Consider the following 20,948-nt stretch of genomic DNA (forward strand, 5'->3'; position numbering starts at 1 on the left):
CCTTAGGAAGTAGTAATAGTAGAAATGTATTTGTACTCATTTCTTGCTAATTCAATATATGTTGAGTGTTCATTTTACTCAAAATATGTATTAACCAGTGACTGTTGCTACTTGTTTCTGGTGATTATATAATTTGAATAGTAAACCTTTGTTTAACTCAAGACTGAATTGTAGATGTACAATGAAAGTGGGTACTTTTGTTTTAAATGTTCTATGTAAACTAAAGCAAATGCCTTCTTAATTCACCCAGTTGGCTGGTACTAGTAGTACAGTGGAAACTCCTTTCTGGCATTTCTCTAGAAAATTATATGTTTTTCCAAATCAGTCAAGATATCAGTCAAGAAATCAGGAAAATGGGGGATACTATTATTCTTCTTCTAAAAGGATTAAATCTTAATCAACATAGAGTCATTAGTAGTTGAAGGAATCCACTGATTGCAAGTCAAAAGCAGGTTCAGAAAACGCTAACATAGGAATTTTGTCCTGGGAACCAGATCTGGTGCTTGTAGGAGTGAAACAGTCAATCTAAGCAGTCAGTCTCAGGTATCTCTTTTTCCCTGTCTGTTGCTAATGGTGGGTCATTCTTGCAAACAAAATAAGTATTAAGACGTTTATACACACAGTATACTTTATACAGATCCTAAGAAATAATACTTTTTTAAAAGAAATAAGTTTTCTAAGCAAAATAGATCCTTACTAAATTGGCATTTATGACACATGCTTTAGTGTAGTGTTGTTAGCTTTTCTAGAGTACTAGTAATGTTTGCTCAGTTTTTCCAGAATATTCACCATTGGCTACAGATCTTTGTAACTACCTTAACAGAAGAAATGTAAAGAGTAGAAGTGAGTATTGTGGAGTGCTCTGACATAGAATCAGAAGTTGATCTAAAATCAGAATTAATAAATGCAGTATCTATTTTGATGGCAAAATTAAATTCAGGGTAATCAGACAAAATATTTTCATCCTTAAGAAAAGAAATAAACATCTGAAGCAACATAGAGCCTAACAACCCAACCTAAAAGTGTTTTTGGAAGTACTTTTAATAGTTGATCAGTTGCTTTTAAAATGAAAGTTTTCTGTATCTGGAATATTTGTCACAAAACAAAGATCAAGCCTATCTGATAGGGTAGATAATGTTTTATGTACTTTAAAATTTCATTGTTAAGAATGATAACTATTAAATGTTAAATATTGGTGGTATTTCAATATTTTAAATGATTTTTATTTGGAATTTATTTTAAGGGACCCTTTTAATATGTTCTGTTATCAAATGTCAGCATCAGATAAAAATCCATTTTATATTTTATTGAAATACATAATCTTATTGCAGTGTATTGATTCATAGTAACAATAAAACAAGCATTTATTATTATATCTTTTTGTAACAAATCTCTGAGACTTTTGATATAACCCTAATGAACGCTTATTATTCTTTTTCTCTTTAAACAGCTTTATTGAGATATAATTCACATACCATACAATCTATCCATTTAAAGTATATGATTCAGTGTGTTGTAGTATGTTCAAAGGGTTCTACAGCCATCATCACAATCTAATTTTAGAACATTTTTGTCCCTCTCAAAAAAACTCCATACTCATTAACAGTCAATTCCTAATCCCCCTAGTCCTCCTCCCCCAGCCCTTATATAACCAATAGTCTACTTTCTGCCTCTATAAAGTTGCCCATTTCCAGACATTTCATACAGTATGGGGTCTTTTGTGACTGGCTTTTTTCACTTAGCTTGTTTTCAGGGTTCATCCATATTGTAGCAGGTATCATTACTTCATTTCCTTTTGTTGCCAAATAATATTCCATTGTATGTGTATGCCACGTCTTATTTACCTGTTCATGAGCTGATGGACATAAGGGTTGTATTCACTTTTTGACTATTATGAATGATGCTGTTATGAACATTCATGTCAAATTTTGTATGAATGTATGCTTTCATTTTTCTTGGTTATTTACCTAGGAGTGGAATTTCTAGGTCATATGTTAACTCTATGTTAACTTTTTATGGAACTGCCAAAATAATATTCAAAGTGGCTGCATCATTTTACAACCCCTCCAGCAATGTGTGAAGATTCTAGGTTCTCCACATCCTCACCCATACTTGTTATTGTCTCTTTTTTAATTAGCTATCTAGTGGGTTTGAAGTGCTAGCTCATTGTGGTTTTGATTTGCATTTCCTGATGGCTAACGGTGTTGAGCATATTTTCCTGTGCTTATTGGCTTTTTGCATATCTTCTCTGGAGAAATGTCTATTCATTTTCTTTGTCCATTTTTAAATTAGGTTATGCTAGGTCCTTACGAGATACATGATATGCACATATTTTCTCCATTCTGTGGATTGTCTTTTTGCTTACTTGGTGGTATCCTTTGAAGCACAAAAATTTTAATTTCAGTGAAGTCCCATTCACCTATTTTTTCTTTTGTTACTTGTGCTTTTGGTGTCCTATCTTAAATCATTGCCTAATCCAAGGTCACAAAGATTGGCTTCTATGTTTTCTTATTAGACATTTAGGTCTGTGACTTATTTTAGGTTAATTTTTGTTGTGCGTTTTTAAAATGTAAAAAAAGGTGTTATGAAAAATATACAATGACTTATGATTTCAGGGGGAGATTCCAAGCATTATGCTTTCTTATTCCTGAATCCTGTAATATCTGTTGAGAATTTGAGGGTACTAGCTGGTGCATAGCCTTCTCTGCATGACCGTAAAGGCCTTTAGGTAGTTTGCTCTTTTGGACACATGGTGGCAGCAGAGCTTTGATGAATGAAAATTCTCATTTTCCTAAACTTAGAATTTTATAATTATGAATCTTCTTAATGCTCTTGGCAGTAAATTGTTGAGCAGTAAGTTTAAATTGCCTTTCAGATTAAAAATTATTTAATTTTATGAACTTTTCTTTGCCATGAGTTTATTCTGACTTTTCACGTTATGAAACCAGTTTGTGAGGTATGGACATGATTTGCTTGAGTTCTCCAACCTTAGGACACAATTTTCTCTTATTACTCTAAGGTCTTTTAACCACTTTTCTTTCATTATCTCACTCCTATCCCTATGATCTTCGTGTAGAGATAAAGTAATAGAGTAGCAGTCAAAATGTTGATTAATGCTAAAGATAGTCTAAAACTTACTCCTAAAAACATTGGCAGACTTACATTCTGACTTAGAAGAGAGATAATATAGAAGTTGAGCATGTGGGTAACAGTTTTTTCCTTCAATAAGAAAAACTGCTTTATGTCATCTCAAGATTTGACCCAAGATTTCCTTTTTAGATCTGAATATTAAACAGTAAAATTAAGTGATACAATTATTCCTTGACAGTTATTTTCAAGATAATAGAAATAATAAACATTTATTGAGCACTGACTGTTTGCTAGACACTATGCTAAATGCCTTATATGCATTGTCTTTTATTCTCACAACAACTCTAAGAGGTAAGTTTTATTTTTAGCCTGAATTTTCCAGAGGAAGAGATGGGTTTAGAGAAGTTAAATAATTTGCCCAAGGTCCCATTAGTAGGTAGAGATGTACGTGTGTGTGTGTGTGTTCATAGCAACTATATTGTACTATTTTGTGTTTAATTTTTACAGATATGGTATCATACTGTATATATGTATCACTCTGCAACTTATTTTTTAAATTCAAATCTATAGCTGCTTTGAAAATCTATAGCTTTTGCTACTGTGTATAGATATCTGGTCAATTTGTTTACCTCATGAATAGATACTACTTTCTATTTCTTTGATTTAGCTGCTGAATAACAGCTTGTCCTAGAATTTCACCTAATTTTTAGCTTTACTTTTCCAGTAGAGGGTATATAAAGTGTTTAATTAAATTTTTTCCTCTGTTAACAGAGTAATTTATTACTTTTTAGTATAACGATCAGAAAGAAAAAGTTTAATACATATAATTGGTATAATAGTCCCCTTGTTTTATTTTATACTGCAGGTTACTTATTTTTGGATCCTATGACAGAGAGGCAAATATTCATTGCACACTTGAGCTGAGCAGTGGCCTTTGGGAAGAAAAACAAAGGAGTTCTATTAAGACGGTAAATAGATTTGCATAGCTTTACATCTGTATAAAGTTTATATTCTATAAGTGTTATTTTATTAATATTTCTGTATCCTAGAGTTATTTTTGGTCATATGCAAATAATTATGAATAGCTCTTATTTGTCTTGTTGCAATATATCCATAATAAAATGAATCATGTAAAACTATAGTATTAATTGCTTGCATAAGAAACCTTGTCTAACTAATTTTCCTTTTATAACTTTTCCTTTTGTAACTTTTTAACTTTAAAAACTTTTCCTTTATAACTTTAAATTTTATAACTTTATAACTTTCCTTTTATAACTTTAAAAAAAACTTTTATAACTTGTTTCATAATTGTGGAATCAGAAGGAAATGATTCTGAACACCTTAGAAAGCATGTAAATTCAGAGCATTCATTCATTCATCAGATATTTCATGAGCACTTACTTTGTACCAGGCACTGTGTTAGATGCTGGGGAAACAGTTCAAGACAAGAGACCCTGTTTTTGTAGTGCTGTCATAGGGAAGAGGTTTGATAATTGTCTGCCTGTAGAGAGAAAGGATTATAGGAGGATGGGGTAAACCTGAGAGATCAGATCAGTTAGGAGGTATTTAGGGGGATGTTGTTGGCTACTTTAACTAGGTGGTAGCCAAAGAAATGGAAAGAAGAGAATGGATTTGGGACATACTTTTGGTGTGTGAAGGACTTAGAGTTCCAGTTTCTTTTTTGATCTCTCTCAAAAGAAACTGTCACCTAAATTGCAAGACTTTGAAAAAAATGTAAAGGCTTTTAAAATATTTTAAGTGCTATAATTAAAAATACACAAAAACAGTGCTTTACTCTCAACATTTTGTTAAAATTTTATTTATTTATTTTTGGCAGTGTTGGGTCTTCGTTGCTGCATGCAGGCTTTTCTCTAGTTGCAGCGAGTGGGGGCTACTCTTCATTGCTGCGCCACGGGCTTCTCATTGCGGTGGCTTCTCTTGTTGTGGAGCATGGGCTCTAGAGCGCAGGCTCAGTAGTTGTGGCCCACAGGCTTAGTTGCTCCACTGCATGTGGGATCTTCCCAGACCAGGGCTTGAACCCATGCCTCCTGCGCTGGCAGGCGGATTCTTAAGCACTGCACCACCAGGAAAGGCCCTCTCAACGTGTTTTAATTGGACTTGTTTGGGTTCTTTGGATTCCTAAATGAGTAAAAATTGTCACTAGTTATTAGCTAATTTGTTGAGCTAATAACCAACAACCAAACAACTCAACCAAAGTTGAGTTGGTGTTTTCTTAATATTCTGCATAGCAATTTTAATAGCAGTTATGTTGTGCTTCTTGGAATTTGCATAAATCTAGTTGTCTATTAAAGATTTTAGAGCATTTATCAAGATGTTGTCTACAGAATTTCTTTATTAAGCCCATGAAGTTTCACAATGAAAATAGAATCCCAGAATTTTATGGCTGAAATAGGGAAGAAAAAAAAAATCAGTGTCCTAAAGGGATCCTCAGCCTTTTTTTTAAAGAAAATTTATTTAATTTATTAAACATATACTGAAATATTGGGCTGGCCAAAAAGTTCGTTCGAGGTTTTTTTTCACACCATCTTAGGGTTTGGTAATAATAAAATTCCAAGAGTGATTTTGGGACCCCCCAGACCTCTCCAGAGTTGCTTTTAGTCTGTTTTAAGGTAAGATCTATTTAGCACGTCAGTAGTTTTTTGCAGGAATAAATTATAGTTGTGTTCTTTAAAGCTCTATTTAATAAGTTAGATGTTAAGCTGCTTCTATCACATTTAACTCTTAGTGGCAGTATAGCAAATCCTAATGATTATTATTTGTAGCCAGTATTTAGGAAAACTCTCTCTCTATTATGTCTTCATTATACTGGTGAATAGGTACTTTTGAACTGTACTTACTACCTAGCTGTTTTATAGTAGTATTAATGTGCTTTTTGGTATTTCTGGGATAGTCTGTTATTCTTCATAGCATTTTAAAAAATGGTTACAGTTCTCTTAAATAGATACATAAGCATATTGCCATGCTCTCAAAAATTATGACTTTTAATGGTTATGTGGTATTTTTTTGGATGCCGCTTTGACTTTTAAATTGTTTCCAATTTCTCCATGTAATAATTGTGAACATTCTTATATAAAAAATTGAGCAGTGTGAAATTCTTTTGGAATAAATAGAGTAATTTTAATGAGTATGGGAAGGTAGTGAGAAGTAAAGCTGGAAAGGGAGGATGGGCTGACCCCCAGAGTTTGAATGTATGACAGTAGCTGGGAGAATAGGATTTGGGGCATGGGAATGACAGGGTCAAAATAGTTTTTTTTCGGAATATCTCCCCTTTCTCTCATGGTTGTTCATGCCACCTTTAAGTTACATCTCAAGCAGTTTGGATCAACTCCTCAGAGAAAATAACCAGCTTTATAATTTGTTCTGAAATAAATAAATACATGAAAAAGCAGTATTGTTTTGTCTACGTATGAAATGGTCATAACTTGCCATTGCTATTGGCATTTTCAGTTTCCTTTATTATACTTGCAAAAATATGAGATTAGACAGCTTTAATATTTTGTAGCAAAGGTTAGTAAGACTTTAATCTGGAGTCATAATTTTAGATCTCAGCATATGTCATAGGTAGTTTTGGAGAAGGAATTCTAGGTTACTAATTACATCTGGTGTCAAAAATGTCAGCAGCACTGAAGTGTCTCCAGGCACTGAATTACATATGTCTGAATTTAATAACTCTAGGGAGGAGAATTAGAGTGTTTCTCAAGATTACACAAAGCATTACAGAATAGGATTTGATAATTTGAGATACATTGCAAATTTGGCTAGCAAAAAAGTACATCATTAAAAAAATAAGTATGCTAAAAAGTATTTGAGTTTAGAATCTATCTTTGTATAAATAAATAATTCAGATTTAGGGCTTCCCTGAAGCCCTAATGGGGCAGTGGTTAAGAATCCGCCTGCCAATGCAGGGGACACAGGTTTGAGCCCTGGTCTGGGAAGCCCGTGTGCCACAACTACTGAGCCTGCACTCTAGAGCCTGTGAGCCACAACTGCTGAGCCCATGTGCTGCAACTACTGAAGCCCGCACGCCTAGAGCCTGTGCTCCGCAACAAGAGAAGCCGCCGCAATGAGAAGCCCGCGCACTGCCACGAAGAGTAGCCCCTGCTCACCGCATCTAGAGAAAGCCAGCGTGCAGCAACGAAGACCCAATGCAGCCAAAAATAAAATAAATTAAATAAAATAAATAAAATTTAAATAATAATAATTAAGGTTTAAATCCGTTTTTTTAATTTTGAAATTTATTAAGTGAAGTTAGCCACCAATTTCAATGAATATGCAGAATGAAAGAAAAATTAATTACGTATTTTAAATATGCCTTTGAGTTTTTCAGACATTTTTTAAAGCATAATGTACCTTATCATGCTGTTAAATTAGGGAAGATCAATAATAGATGGAAAGTTTTATTTGTAGTATTTTCACAAATATGGGGTGGGGGTGGAGATGTGTTGGGCAGGTGTGGAGATGGAACAGTTGTAATGCGATAGCAGCGAGTCCTAGCAAAATCTAATGAATAGTGGCTTAAGCAGGAAAAGGAATTATCAGTCTTGTGTGATAAGCCCTGGGTTAGTATGGCAGCTCAGCAGTATTATAGTCAAGGAGCATAGCTTTTATTGGCTTTCTCCTCCATCATCCATAGCACAGGGTTTTTGTCTCCACGGTTGCAAGATGGCTAATGTACCGCTAGGTTCATCTTTCAAGAAAAAGGGTGAGGCGTAAGGCATGCCAAAGAGACATGTCAGCCAGGTTTTGGTTTTTTTAAATGCTTTCCTAGAAGTTCCACTTATATCTCATTGGCTAGAACTAAATCACGTGGCCTCCCCCAGCAGTAAGGAAGTATGGGGAATCATTTTAGTTTTTCAGCCTTAGTAGAGGTAGAAGGCAAGGGAAAAAGAGTTACGAATGCCTTTTAGGAGGCCAGTCCACAGTCTTGCCACAAGAAAAATTCAAATTTATTTGATGACTTTTTATTTTTAATGGAATTTTTCTTGAATTGGGATATCAGGGAATAGTTGAAAAGAAGAATTTAATAAATACCCTGCATAGAACCTACTTCCTATTTATTAGATATCTGAGGAAAGTTTGGATCAAAATCAGACACTTAGGTCAGTGCCCTGCTTATTAGCTCATTTGCACAATGAAAGAGCTCATAGGGTAAATGAGGTACTTTGTGGTAGTGTTTGTTCCTTAAAAATAATAAATAAGGAAGATTCCTCATGATAATCCCATAAGATTTGATAGCAAATAAATTAGAAATTAGGCTTAAACAAAAATTATAAGATCATCTTGCAAGAGATGAGAGGGCCAATACTAAAAATATGTTTACCTACACCAAAAGAGACAGGGCACTTTATGATTTATTTCAGTCTGTTGCATTATGCAGGTTTGGCGATGATAATTTGCTTCCCTTTCACTAAGGAAAAAATTCAAGGAGTTTTCAGATTTTAAAAAAGTTTCAGGCCATGATATTTCAGTAGGAAACTATGAAAACAACTGTATAACTCTACAATTTATAGTACTTATCAAATAACATTCACAATAAAATTAATCTGACATATATTAAACATATTGAGTATATATAATCATTATTATATTCATGGTAAAGCAAACAGATCTCATAAATGTCACATAGACACACATAGTTTTTAAGAGCGAGAGATCCTGAGTCTTACCCTCCCAGAGTTGGAGTTCCCTCATCTTTGACCACCCACTTGCTTTACCCTTAGCCCCAGACATAAAATAGGTTATCAGTAAATGTTCTTTTCTTTTACTCTCTCTCAACTATCCTGCCTGTACCATCCATGTCTTCTCTTGCATCATTTATCCCCACTGTCACTGGAGTCTTCAAACATTGTTTTATTCTTGATGCAACCTGGAATTCTTGAGGCCATTTGGAGAGAAGAGAAGAAGGCACCATGAATATGAGCTATGGAACCTCCGAATCCGGGAGTTCTGGAGTAGAGGAAAAAGGACTGGGGGCCTTTTGGCATCCGGCTGTTCAGTCTAGTTCTTCCCCTTGTTCTCCATTCTGAATAAAAGGAGTTATGAAAAGAGTTTTAATTTTAAAAACAAGCTTTTTAATGTACTCTTTTTTTTTTTTTTGCGGTAGGCGGGCCTCTCACTGTTGTGGCCTGTCCCGTTGCGGAGGCTCCGGACACGCAGGCTCAGCGGCCGTGGCTCACGGGCCTAGCCGCTCCACAGCATGTGGGATCTTCCCGGACTGGGACACGAACCCACCCTCCCTGCATCGGCAGGCGGACTCTCAACCACTGCGCCACCAGGGAAGCCCTAATGTACATTTTTTGATACTAACCCTATTCCCTCTCCTTCCACCCTACCACAGTATGCACTCAGACACTTACTTGATAGCAATTGTCCTTTGTAAGGGTCAAGTCTTTCCTTCTCTAATTAGAGATAGAAAGCTAAAAATCTAACTTGTTAAGTCAGTCCATTGGCATAAATATGTCACTGTCAAAGAGGAAGGAGGAATATCGATTTCTTCCTTTGAAGTGGAGATGAATTAAAAAAGAATCTTCCCTGAATATATTAGGTGGACAAAAGAGAGATCCTGGAACAGTCATGTGTTCATTGTAAAAAGAAGTAGAAGCACTTCATGTCTTATGTAGCCCGGTATGCAGGTACCAGAGGGAACTATGGTTAAAGATATTAGGAAATGTCATATTTCAGATCTGTCTGAAAAATAAGAAGTAATAAATTCCTGAAAAACATTCAGCAAACAACTTGGGGAGAGTCCATAAATAATAATTTGGAGCTCTTAATCAGAATGAACGTATTCCTTTCAGAGGGTTGTATGGTGTCAGCTGGCAACTTGAAATTGGGCACTGCTATAAGAAGGGCTTTAGATAGGGTCTACTGCACCCAAAATTATGAAGTCAGAAGAATTATCTAGAGTCTAGACTTTATCTTTTTGTTTGATTTGAGTGGTACTTTTCCTTCTCTGTACTGCTGCTTCCCTATCAAAGCCTCATTTGTTTAATATATATAAATTTATTTATTTATTTTTGGCTGCGTTGGGTCTTTGTTGCTGCATGCAGGCTTTCTCTAGTTGTAGAGTGCGGGGGCTACTCATTGAGGTGGCTTCTCTTTGTTGCAAAGCACGGGCTCTAGGTGCGTGGGCTTCAGTAGTTGTGGCACGTGGGCTCAGTAGTTGTGGCTCACAGGCCCAGTTGCTCCACAGCATGTGAGATCTTCCCAGACCAGGGCTCAAACCCGTGTCCCCTGCATTAGCAGGTGGATTCTTAACCACTGCGCCACCAGGGAAGTCCCAAAACCGCATTTTTTGAAAGGATCTGATTCTGAGAAATAAATAATTTATATCAGGTTCCCTTCCATTTTCTTTTAAACATAACCTTACAATTAGACATTTGAAGAGATGATGCCTACTTTCTAAGAACTGTCAGTGTAGGGAAAGAGACATTTGAACCAAATATGTCACATATGTAATACTTAAGAGTCTATGAAATATTGATACTTTTACCGTATACAAAGAGCCAGAGTCTTTTGCCCATAGGATCTGTACTTGCTCCCTTAAATCCCACTACCTCGAACAAAACTAGACTGTGTGTGGTATTCTGATAATTAGGAGACAATTTGGGAATGGTGTTAGTGGAATCATTTTAGAGCAGAGGCAAGGAAGGCTCTGAAACTATGGGGAGATGGAATTTGAGTGGAAAGGCCTTCATAATAAGATCAGCCATGTTTAAATGCCAAAGATTGAGCCTGATAATATGCCTTATCATAGAGTTCAGTGAGTCTCCCTTTACTTCCAGAGTAGAGGTTAGGGCCACTGAATACAGGAAACATTTGGTAGAGGGAAAGTAGTCATTTTGGAGAAAATACAATGTATAGGGAAATCTTTCCTGTCTAATATGAAGATGCTAAACAAGCATATAGAAGAAATGGAAACAGTAAATGCATTCTTAACTTTCAGAAAGCTTTTGATGAAGATCCATACCAGAGGTTCCCAAATCATCTAATTACTAGGAGAATATTTTGTCACAGATAGATCTGCATTAAGGATAGGGGAAACGGGGTAAAAATGACCAGGTGTGATATCCTGAATGATTGAGTCCGGGACTTTGATCAGTTTTCACAAACGATCTAAAACAGCACTGTCCAATAGAAATAAAATGCCACTTAGGTAATTTTAAGTTTTCTTCCAGCCACATTTTTTAAAGTAGAAATTCACAAGTAAACAATTTTAGTAATCTTTTATTTGACCCATACACCTAAAATATTGTTATTTTCACATGTAATCAACATAAAAATTAAGGAGATTTTTTTTATAGTCTTTGAAATCTAGAGCGTATTTTACACTTATAGCACATCACAATTCATCCTAGCCACACTTCAAGTGCTCAGCCACATGTGGCTAGTGGTGACTGTATCAGACAGCACAGATGTAGAAGGAGCAACGTACAATGTAATATTCAGATTTGCACATGTCATTAAACTTCTGTCGATAAAACATGCCAAGTTAAAAGGTACAAAATTGAGAAAGCTCTCTCAGGACAAATATGTAAGAAAGAATTCCAAACTGCCTAAAATATGTGAGATCTAGGGTCCCTAAAGAAATAGTATATCATTGTACCTCCAAAACAAGACAACTTTTCATTAGAGTGGGTGTCACAAAATGAATATGCTTATTTTAAAACTATGAAGTTCTCAGAGAGAATAAATTATTTGTACATTTCTGGTTTCTATAATACAAGAAATTTATAATTGCTAGATAAGGTGGGGAGAAAGAACTGAACTTTATATGGAAATGAGATAGCCATATAAAGATAAATGGATGGGAAAAAATTAATGTTCTTCAGCTGAAAAGACAAAGGTGGGTGAATGATTAACAGAAGCATATAAATATAAAAAGTAAACAATAGAATGATCAACAGATTTACGGAGCAAGGAACTAAGTCTCTGGGTCTATGAAGATAAATCTCATAGCGCTAATGATAATTACATGCTAAATGCTAAAAGAAGGGCACTTAAAAGGTCTTTGGTAATACTGCATACTACGTACTTGCTGATAGACTTTGCAGGAGCACAAATATGCTATATTCTATTTATGCTATGTGTCCTGCACCTAGTAGAATTCCTGGCACGTTGCAGTTGTTCAATGAATGTCCTGGGAGGAGGGAGGGGAGGATAAGTGGCCTTCATGGCTCCATACTTCTCACAGGACAGGCTCACCATGCTTCCAGCTTCTGCTTGATGCTCCAGCCCCTGGCCTCACCTAATACTACTACTTCCCTCTGTCCTTCCAGCCGAAGGGTGGTAGTGACTATCTGAGACAGAGTTGCTTCACTGTCTCCTGTTTGGTTCTCAGTTCTTCCATCACTGAGTAGCCATTTCCTCCATTTAAAGTCCTTCTGTTTCAGATACTGATGTGTGTCTGCCTTCTTATCAGTCCCTAACTGACTCACCAACCAATCATCATTTCTCTGGGAAACTTTTCCTAATGAGCATGAAACTCTTTGGTAATATTTATCACAGTTGGGAGTGTTCATTTATATTTGTATGATAATTTGATTGGGGTTATCTCTGCCAGTATCTTCCTTTACAGCAGATACCATGATTGTTTTTGCTTTCAGCACTTGGCATTTAGTGGGTATTCAGTAAATGTTTTTGGGAACACTGAAGCTGTCTGTTTAGCTATGAGCCTCCATTTACCCTTAACCTTTTTTCTTCCAAACTTTCAGCGTGACGTAGTCACATTTCTGTCTGTTTTCTTCCTTCAAGGCTGTCTCTGTTGTATGGTTTAAGCAAATAAAAATGTTTAGGTTGAGGAGGTCCACAAAATTAGATTTACTGCTCAGTATTCCTTCTGTATAAAAAGCCTGGTTTTTAGAGTAAGGAGTTTACAAATATGGTACATAATGGTATAATGGCATTATTTAAAATATCAGAAGAACTTCTTACCCAATGCGTGTAGTTCAGCATAGCCTAAATAAAATGACTGTGGGATCTAAAATTTTACTTGCCTTACTTCCCTTTTAGTTTTGGAGAGTTTTAGAAGTTTTTGCTGAATGATATTTGTCCATGAATTATTGAGTGTACATACAAAGAGTCTCAAAGAACTCCCTAAAGAAATGTGGTTTCAAGTAGGAACATCAGAGACAGACAAATTTATAAATACATTAGGCTAGATGCTTCAGAGTTGGCATTTTGGTGTGTTTGTTTAAGGCCAGATGCCTTGCGGATAGTATTATTTGGTGCTCCTATTTAACCATTTGCCATTTACAGTCTTAATCTTGTCAAAAGGAAGAGAAAGATTAAAGCAAATAAAGCTTTTTTTAAAATGTCAGTTTTTATGAAAACCCTGGTTTAGTTCCATTTGATAATATTTGCGAATACAGTAGGGACCCAATGAAATTTTAGCCATATGTAATGTTCTATAATTTGGCTTCTTAAATAAACTAAATGCCTTTGAGCTTTAGTAGTAAATCCTATTCAGCATTTCCACTCTTAAAGTTCATCTTGGTTAGAAATGAGGGATGCAGTTTTCTGTCTCATATTTTCTAAGTGTGTTTAATATAATTGTGAAATTCTGTGAAAAGAGTAGAAACTTAGGTTAAAATATAGAAGTGTCTCCAAATCAAGTCAGTGTAAGGCACTGGGTATGAGAAAGAAGAAACTGAGTATGAGGTGCAAGGCAATGAGAATGTGGTCCCTTCCTTCAAGGAGGAGGAAATAAGATCAACAGTGTGATGAGCATCAATATTACTATAGCATATGAATACTCTAAGAGAGTTTCATAATAAAGTACTATGAGGTTCCATTGAAGGGGAGATAGCATTCTTTTGGAAAAACCAGGAAAAAATATTTTGAGGTGACATTTGAGCCAAGCCTCACGGTATATATAGGATTTTAAAATGGTAGTAAGGAGGGCATTTCAAGGTGGAAAACATGGGGTAAACCCAAATAAAGAGTATGAATGTTTGAGTATGTTTAGGGTACATTGAGTCATCCAGGTTGGCTGAAGAGTATGGTAATGCTGGAAGATCATGCAAAACAAGAGTAAAAGGATTGGACCATGTTGTCCAATTAAAGAAGTGCTTTAAATACCAGCCTAAGAAGTTTGGCTGTTACTCCCAGACAGTTAGCAGTTATGGAGGCTTTTAAAATGAAAGTAATCTCATCACAATCTTGCTTTAGGCAGACTTGGCTCTCACTTTGAGACTTAGCTATTTCACTTATTGACAGAAGGATATTTCATTTATTGACAGTCCCCAAACTATCTCATCCACAAGTATTTTATTCCTCTATAAAATGGGAATGATAGTGCTTCACATGGTTGTATAAGGGATAAATGAGACTCTGTATATTAAAATGTCCAGCACATATCTGGCATATAGTAGGTAGTAAGATGTTTACTAGATCTGGCAGCAAATGGGTAAAGTCAAGGGTGATTTGACAAGGGGAAGACTTGAAATAGAAGAGGTGAAGGGTAATGAAGGTCTGAAACAGAATGGTGGTGAAAATGAAAATAGAATCATTGTGGCTTGGATACCACTGGAAATGGAGGGGGTTTTGGAGAATGAGAGAGGAAGCCAGAAAGACGAGAGCCGTGAGGAGGGAGAAGGAAGAAGACGAAGGAGATCTCATTCTGGATGTGTTGAAGTTGAGGTACAGTGATGGTCAAAAGTCAGTCGAGGGCTTCCCTGGTGGCGCAGTGGTTGAGAGTCCTCCTGCCGATGCAGGGAACACGAGTTCGTGCCCTGGTCCAGGAAGATCCCACATGCCGTGGAGCGGCTGGGCCCGTGAGCCATGGCCGCTGAGCCTGCGTGTCCGGAGCCTGTGCTCCACAACAGGAGAGGCCACAACAGTGAGAGGCCCGTGTACCACAAAAAAAAAAAAAAAAAAAAAAGTCCAGAGATGGATTTTTTTTTTTATGTGCTGCTTTGATTATTCATTTTCATGTTTGTTTTTAATATTTTCAGTGCTGTTGATGAAAGTTTTAGTATCTGGTAAGTTGAACACTTTATTTCGGGTATATGCTCTGTTTTTAGATTTCTTTTTTCAAGTAGGATAAAGAGAAGCAGAATGGTTTCACAAAAGAATAATAAGAATCTAAATATTGTTTTTGAAAGAGCTTTTGAGAACAAGTTAAGGAAATAATATTAATGAAATTTAAACATTGGTTTTAATGAAACTTAAACATTCTGTTTCTTAGAACCCTCCAGTTCACTGCAATCCAAGTAAAACTGATTCACTAAGTTCATACTTTGTCATGAACTAAAACATTCCTATTCAAGGCACAGTAGCACCTTACCGTAGAAATCCATTTAGCCACATAGCTCATTTTCTGAGTCATACACTCAGATGCAGGATACAGAACTAGGAATTAAACAATTTAGAAAAGTGTTAGAGAGGTTTTGTCAGAGATCCTGCAGTGTATACAATTCCTTGCCCACGTGCTTTCAGTCCAGTGATATTTAGGAGCAATAACAAGATGTGAGTGATTTCTGTGTGCCTCTCAGGATTTTAAGATATATGCATTAACCATTTAATGCTTATAACAACTCCATGAGAATAGGCACTATTATCATCTCCATTTTATGTACGAGGAAACTGAGACACAGAGAGAAAGTAACCTACCCAGATCATCCAGCTAAGCAGGTGGTAAAAGCAGTCTGCACACCCAGAGCCGGTATTCTTCATTACTATACCATCTCCATGAATGGTGGCTTCAGGTCCAGCTCTTCCACTCAAGTTCTATGCCTGTGAACAAGTTATTTCATAATCTCTAAAAAAGAGATAGTAGTAATGGTTAAACACTTAGCCCAGTATCATGGTAACTGTAACAGTAACTATTATTACTGAACTTGACCCAAATGCCGCCTCTTTTGCTCCAGTGTTTTTAGTGCTATCTGATATTTTATATATCCTTATAAATCCCCCTCTCCCTTTTAAAACCTTCCTATAACAAGGGGAGGAGGACAAGGAAATAGCTTCCTCAAAGGATAGTGTTGTTTTAAGACAAGAGTTTCAAATGGTGACTTTTAAGAACTTCAGCAAGTTTATTAAAGGCTATTATAAGAAGGATAGAGATCAACTAGCTGTTGCCCATCTCAGCTGAGGGTAAAGCATTGACAAACTTCTAAATTTCAGGAAGGTTTAAGACAAGTAAGAACTTCTTAGGAATAAAGAGCGTTAATGTCATAGCACAGTATAAGAAGTCTAGATGTCCATAATAATATAATTTTAGAACATACAGGAAGTAGTAGCACTCACTTTTGCATTTTAGTATAAATGTGAAGTTTATCATTTACTTATTGACGGTACTTTAAGATGCATAGGCCAAAAGTAAAACCAGGTTGAAATTTGTGTTATCATCTTCAAACAGCCAACTGGAAAGGGCAGCAACAACAATGCTTAATACATGTGCCCTGTTAAATGAGTATTTCCATAAGGTGGTGTGTATTTCTCCACATAAATATTGACCATAAATAGCATTTAAAGTGGGTTTAGGGACAGCTGCGTTTCCCATTTGTAAGCATGTTGATTACATTGATACTGGATTGTACTAGGCAAATATGTGGTTATATTTGAAAGCTGTTTATATATAAATAGTATGCTCTATACTGGAAGAGATAGTGTTTTTATTAATCACTGTAAAAAAAGACTACTTCTGGGTCAAACATTATATTTCTTTAAAGGTTATCAAGTGATTATCTTAGAGTATAGACAGATGGCTTGTTTTCTAAATGATGTGTGAGTTATCTTTCATAAATTGATCAACACTGAGAATGTTGTCAGAAGTCTAAGTAAGAAACCATTGAGCATAAGGAAGTAGCTATCATGAAGCAGAGTTTTAGTTTTTGTGGTGATACATTCATTTGTGAAATTGGAGGATACTTGCATATTTTAACAGTAAAATCAGTAATTTCTATAAGATAAAAGTGATATATGTTTGGAAATTGGTATGAGCTTTCTTTTTTTGCCCATATTAAAAATAAATTCAGAAGGCTATAAAGAAAACTGCAAAAGTCAGCCATAATCCTACTATCCAGAGAAACCACTAATAACTTTTCAGAAGAACTTTCAAGTATACACACACTATTCATGAGGTATGTTTATGGTTCTCTTTTTTTTTTCTTTTACATCTTTTTTGGAGTATAATTGCTTTACAATGTTGTGTTAGTTTCTGCTAACAAAGTGAATCAGCTATATGTATACATATATCCCCATATCCCCTCCCTCTTGTGCCTCCCTCCCACCCTCCCTATCCCACCCCTCTAGGTGGTCACAAAGCACAGAGCTGATCTCCCTGTGCTATGCAGCTGCTTCCCACTAGCTATCTGTTTTACATTTGGTAGTGTATATATGTCAATGCTACTACTCTGACTTCGTCCCAGCTTCCCCTCCCTGCCTCCCGCCCCTGTGTCCTCAGGTCCATTCTCTACATCTGTCTTTATTCCTGTCCCGCCCCTAAGTATGGTTCTTTAAATAAGAATAAAATGAGATTGTGTATTTTATAACCTACTTTTTTTCCAACTTAGCAATATACTGAGGGCATATTTTTATCTCCATGTACATGTATTATTGTTTTTATATCTGCATGATATTCCACTGGGTACCATAATTTATTTAACCAATCATTTATTGATAAACATTTAGACTTTTTCCTATTTTTTTGGTGTTGTAGAGAAATCTATAATGGCAGTGTGTATATATTCATGCACATTTAAGTCATGGTTTGGCACACTTTTTCTATAAAGGGCCAGATAGGAAATACTCTAGGCTTTGTGGGCCAGATAGTAACTGTTGCAACTACTCAACTCTGCTGTTTTAACTCTAAAGCAGCCAGAGACAAATACATAAACAAATGAGTGTGGCTGTTTTCCAGTAAAACTTTCTTAAAACAGCTATAGTTTGCTGACCCCGATTATGATTCCTTGATCAAAGATTATGCAAAAATAAAAGGCTAGTAATATGTATTTCAAAATTGCATCCCAGCTAGAATCAAGTCTATAAATTAGATAATAGTATTTGTATCAATGTTAATTTTCTGACCTTGATAATTGTACTATGGTTATATAAGAAAATGACCTTGTTAGGAAATACACACTTAAATATTTAATGGTGAGGGGGCATCATGTTTGCAACTTATTTTCAAATGGTTCAGGAAAAAATGTGCAGAGAGAGAAAAAAATGTTAATAATTGGTAAATCTCGATTTAGGATAAATGGAAACCCTTAGTACTAATTTTGCAACTTTTCTGTAAGTTTGGAATTATTTCAAGATAAAAAGTAATAAAAAACAGTCTGGCCCTAAAGCTCTCATACTTCCTTAGTGAGGTGTAAATCACCCTGTAGAAGGACATTGGTAATATAGGAAGCTGAGGGTTGACTTGGTGATTCAGAATCAGAGCTGTTTCTATTTGACAAAGGAATTAAAAAGGGCAAGAGTGTTCCACTCCATTCTTCCCATAACAACTCAGACTTTACATACTTTTCAGAGTTTTTAATTTCACTGGAATAGTTGTATAAATTTTAAATTATTATAGTTTCAGATCAAAATATTAATGGAGACTTCAATCACGTTTAAAAAGGGAGAGAGAAGAAACCCTTTGTATTGCAAGGTAATCATTTGGACATGATTACTTTCCTAACAGCCTTTGAACCTGGGCAAAGGATCAGTTTTATTCTTTGGATCTCTTAGGTCAATTGTATTTGTATAATGAACTTTATTTTCTCAGCATATTTCTACATCTTTGTTGGCTCTCAGATGAGGCAATGAAAGGATGCAGTCCTAATTTACCATTCAGTTGCTTTAGAGACAAGGTTATCAGATGGCCAAGCTGGCATTCCGTTTTAGAGATTGAGGGGCCTCACTTGTATTTTCACCCCAGAAAGAGGTCTTCCTAATCCACCTGAAGAGAGATAATAAAAGTGCCTGGATTGTGCTAGATATTTATTCCTGGAGTTCATTTGATCTTGACAACAACCCAGTGTGGTAGACATTAGTATCCTCTTTTTACAAATAAGACTCACAGAGGCTAACTCACTTGCCTGAGACCACAAAACTAGTAAACATTAGAGCTAACTGAATACAGACCATCCCAGACACTTCAAGAAAGAATTTTGAATCTGTCCTAGTACTGAGGAGGAGTTGATTTCAGTATTTTTGTTGTTGTTTGTTTTGTTTTTAAACTATTCATTAAGAAGTGATTACTGAAAATTTAGGCATTCTACTGACAAAGAAAATGTTTACATGTAAAATCCATGTGAGAGAATTTAGGATTTATTCCCTGTACTATGCAAATATGCCCCTTTAAGAACCCCCCCCTTTAAAAATAATTTTTGTCATCATTTGGGACGCGGCATGAAAATTCTGCAGTGGCACTCTTTTTTATTTGGCTTATGAGTTTAAGATCTGTTATGATTTAAACCTTTATGAAGTGGTTAAACTTTAATGACGGGTCTTTGAAAGGTTTTATGGGAGTTGATAGTAATTTGTATGCCAAGAGATAAAAACAAGACATTTGCCATATGTCTGTTTCAAGAGTTATACTTTATGTGAAAAAGGTGGTATGATTACATGCATCCCAATTGTGAATCCTCTGCTGATAAGAGACAGTTTCAAAGAAGACAGCTAATAAGCATAGTATCTCCTTTTTTCTGTTAGAGTGATAAATATGAATGGAAGACAATTGAGAATTCAGTTGAATCCTTGGAAGCAAAATAGGTACCCAGTAGTTGAGAGTCCCATGAAATATTTCAGTTTGGGAAAAAAAAAAATTTCAGTTTGAATCTTCTGTGCTATTAAAACTGCCTGAGTGTAAAAGTAAATTAAATTGATACAGAATGACCCTTCAGAGACTCAGTATTTTCTCTTTCTTACGTGTTTCCTTTTTCATTCTAGAACCTAGACATTGTTTTATTCTCAGAATTATAATTTATTGACATATGCTTTAAAAGCAGAAATTGAGTAATAGTACTCTAGTTCTAACTCAGTTACTTCATAACCAAGCCAAATGTTACTTGCGTTACTTTACACTCAAGTGTGTTTGTGTTGGGGAGAAGAAGAGAGGAGGGGAAGGGGAGACAATGAGTATGAATAAGAACATGCACTTTCCCTTGTGAGTGTTTAGCATGGTACTAATGAAGTTAGTGGAATCATCAATTATGGTTGTAATTTTTAAAGGTGATGGATGGTAAAATATGAAATCTGGCTCTAGATCTTCAACAGCCTCATTGCTGCTTCTAATTGAGATGGACAGTAAGCTATTGGTCCCTAGCCTAGCAGTAATCTGTGCCCTGTAACCGTAAACAAATTGGTTTGAAATCTGGTATTCAAGCAAATGACCAGAAAGTTACACCTCTAACACACTCTGTGCTGAGTTTGTTGTACATCGAAGTTCCCCTTGCAAACGGCTCAGTAACTTATTTAATATAAAAGTTGTTCTAGTTTTAGAAATCTTGACCTCTCAAATATAAACCAGAGTTTGGGGATAAATCTTTAATACTCTAGTCATAATTGCCTGGGTCCCTGATATTCAGAATTCAGTTGCTACGTCTCAAAGCAAGCCAAGTAAAGGTGATCTGTACAGTGGCCCATCAAAAATGATGATTTTTAGTCACCTTCTGGAAGTCCTTAGCATGTAGAGTTTTGGTTACTTTGACCAAAGGAGCTGTATTGTATTTCATGCACACAGAAAGCAAATTTTGTAAACCCAAGTGGCTTTCTGACAGAAATATTTGGATGCTGCAATAATAGAATGACTTTTTTTTTAACATCTTCATTGAAGTGTAATTGCTTTACAGTGGTTTGTTAGTTTCTGCTGTATAACAAAGTGAATCAGCTATACGTATACATAT

The 20,948-nt window shown here is 35.7% G+C and overlaps 1 protein-coding gene across 1 annotated transcript in view; it reads left to right on the forward strand.

Moving 5' to 3' along the window:
* PDZD8 (PDZ domain containing 8) overlaps positions 1 to 20,948 on the forward strand; it is a 97,697-nt gene that overhangs the window by 48,332 nt on the left and 28,417 nt on the right. The window contains exon 3 of the mRNA XM_079900789.1: positions 3,956 to 4,058. Within this exon, the coding sequence (XP_079756915.1) occupies positions 3,956 to 4,058 (103 nt within the window). The remainder of the gene's footprint in view (positions 1 to 3,955; positions 4,059 to 20,948) is intronic.

This window comes from Stenella coeruleoalba (assembly GCF_951394435.1).
Source record: "Stenella coeruleoalba genome assembly, chromosome: 16".
Taxonomy (NCBI): Eukaryota; Metazoa; Chordata; class Mammalia; order Artiodactyla; family Delphinidae; genus Stenella; species Stenella coeruleoalba.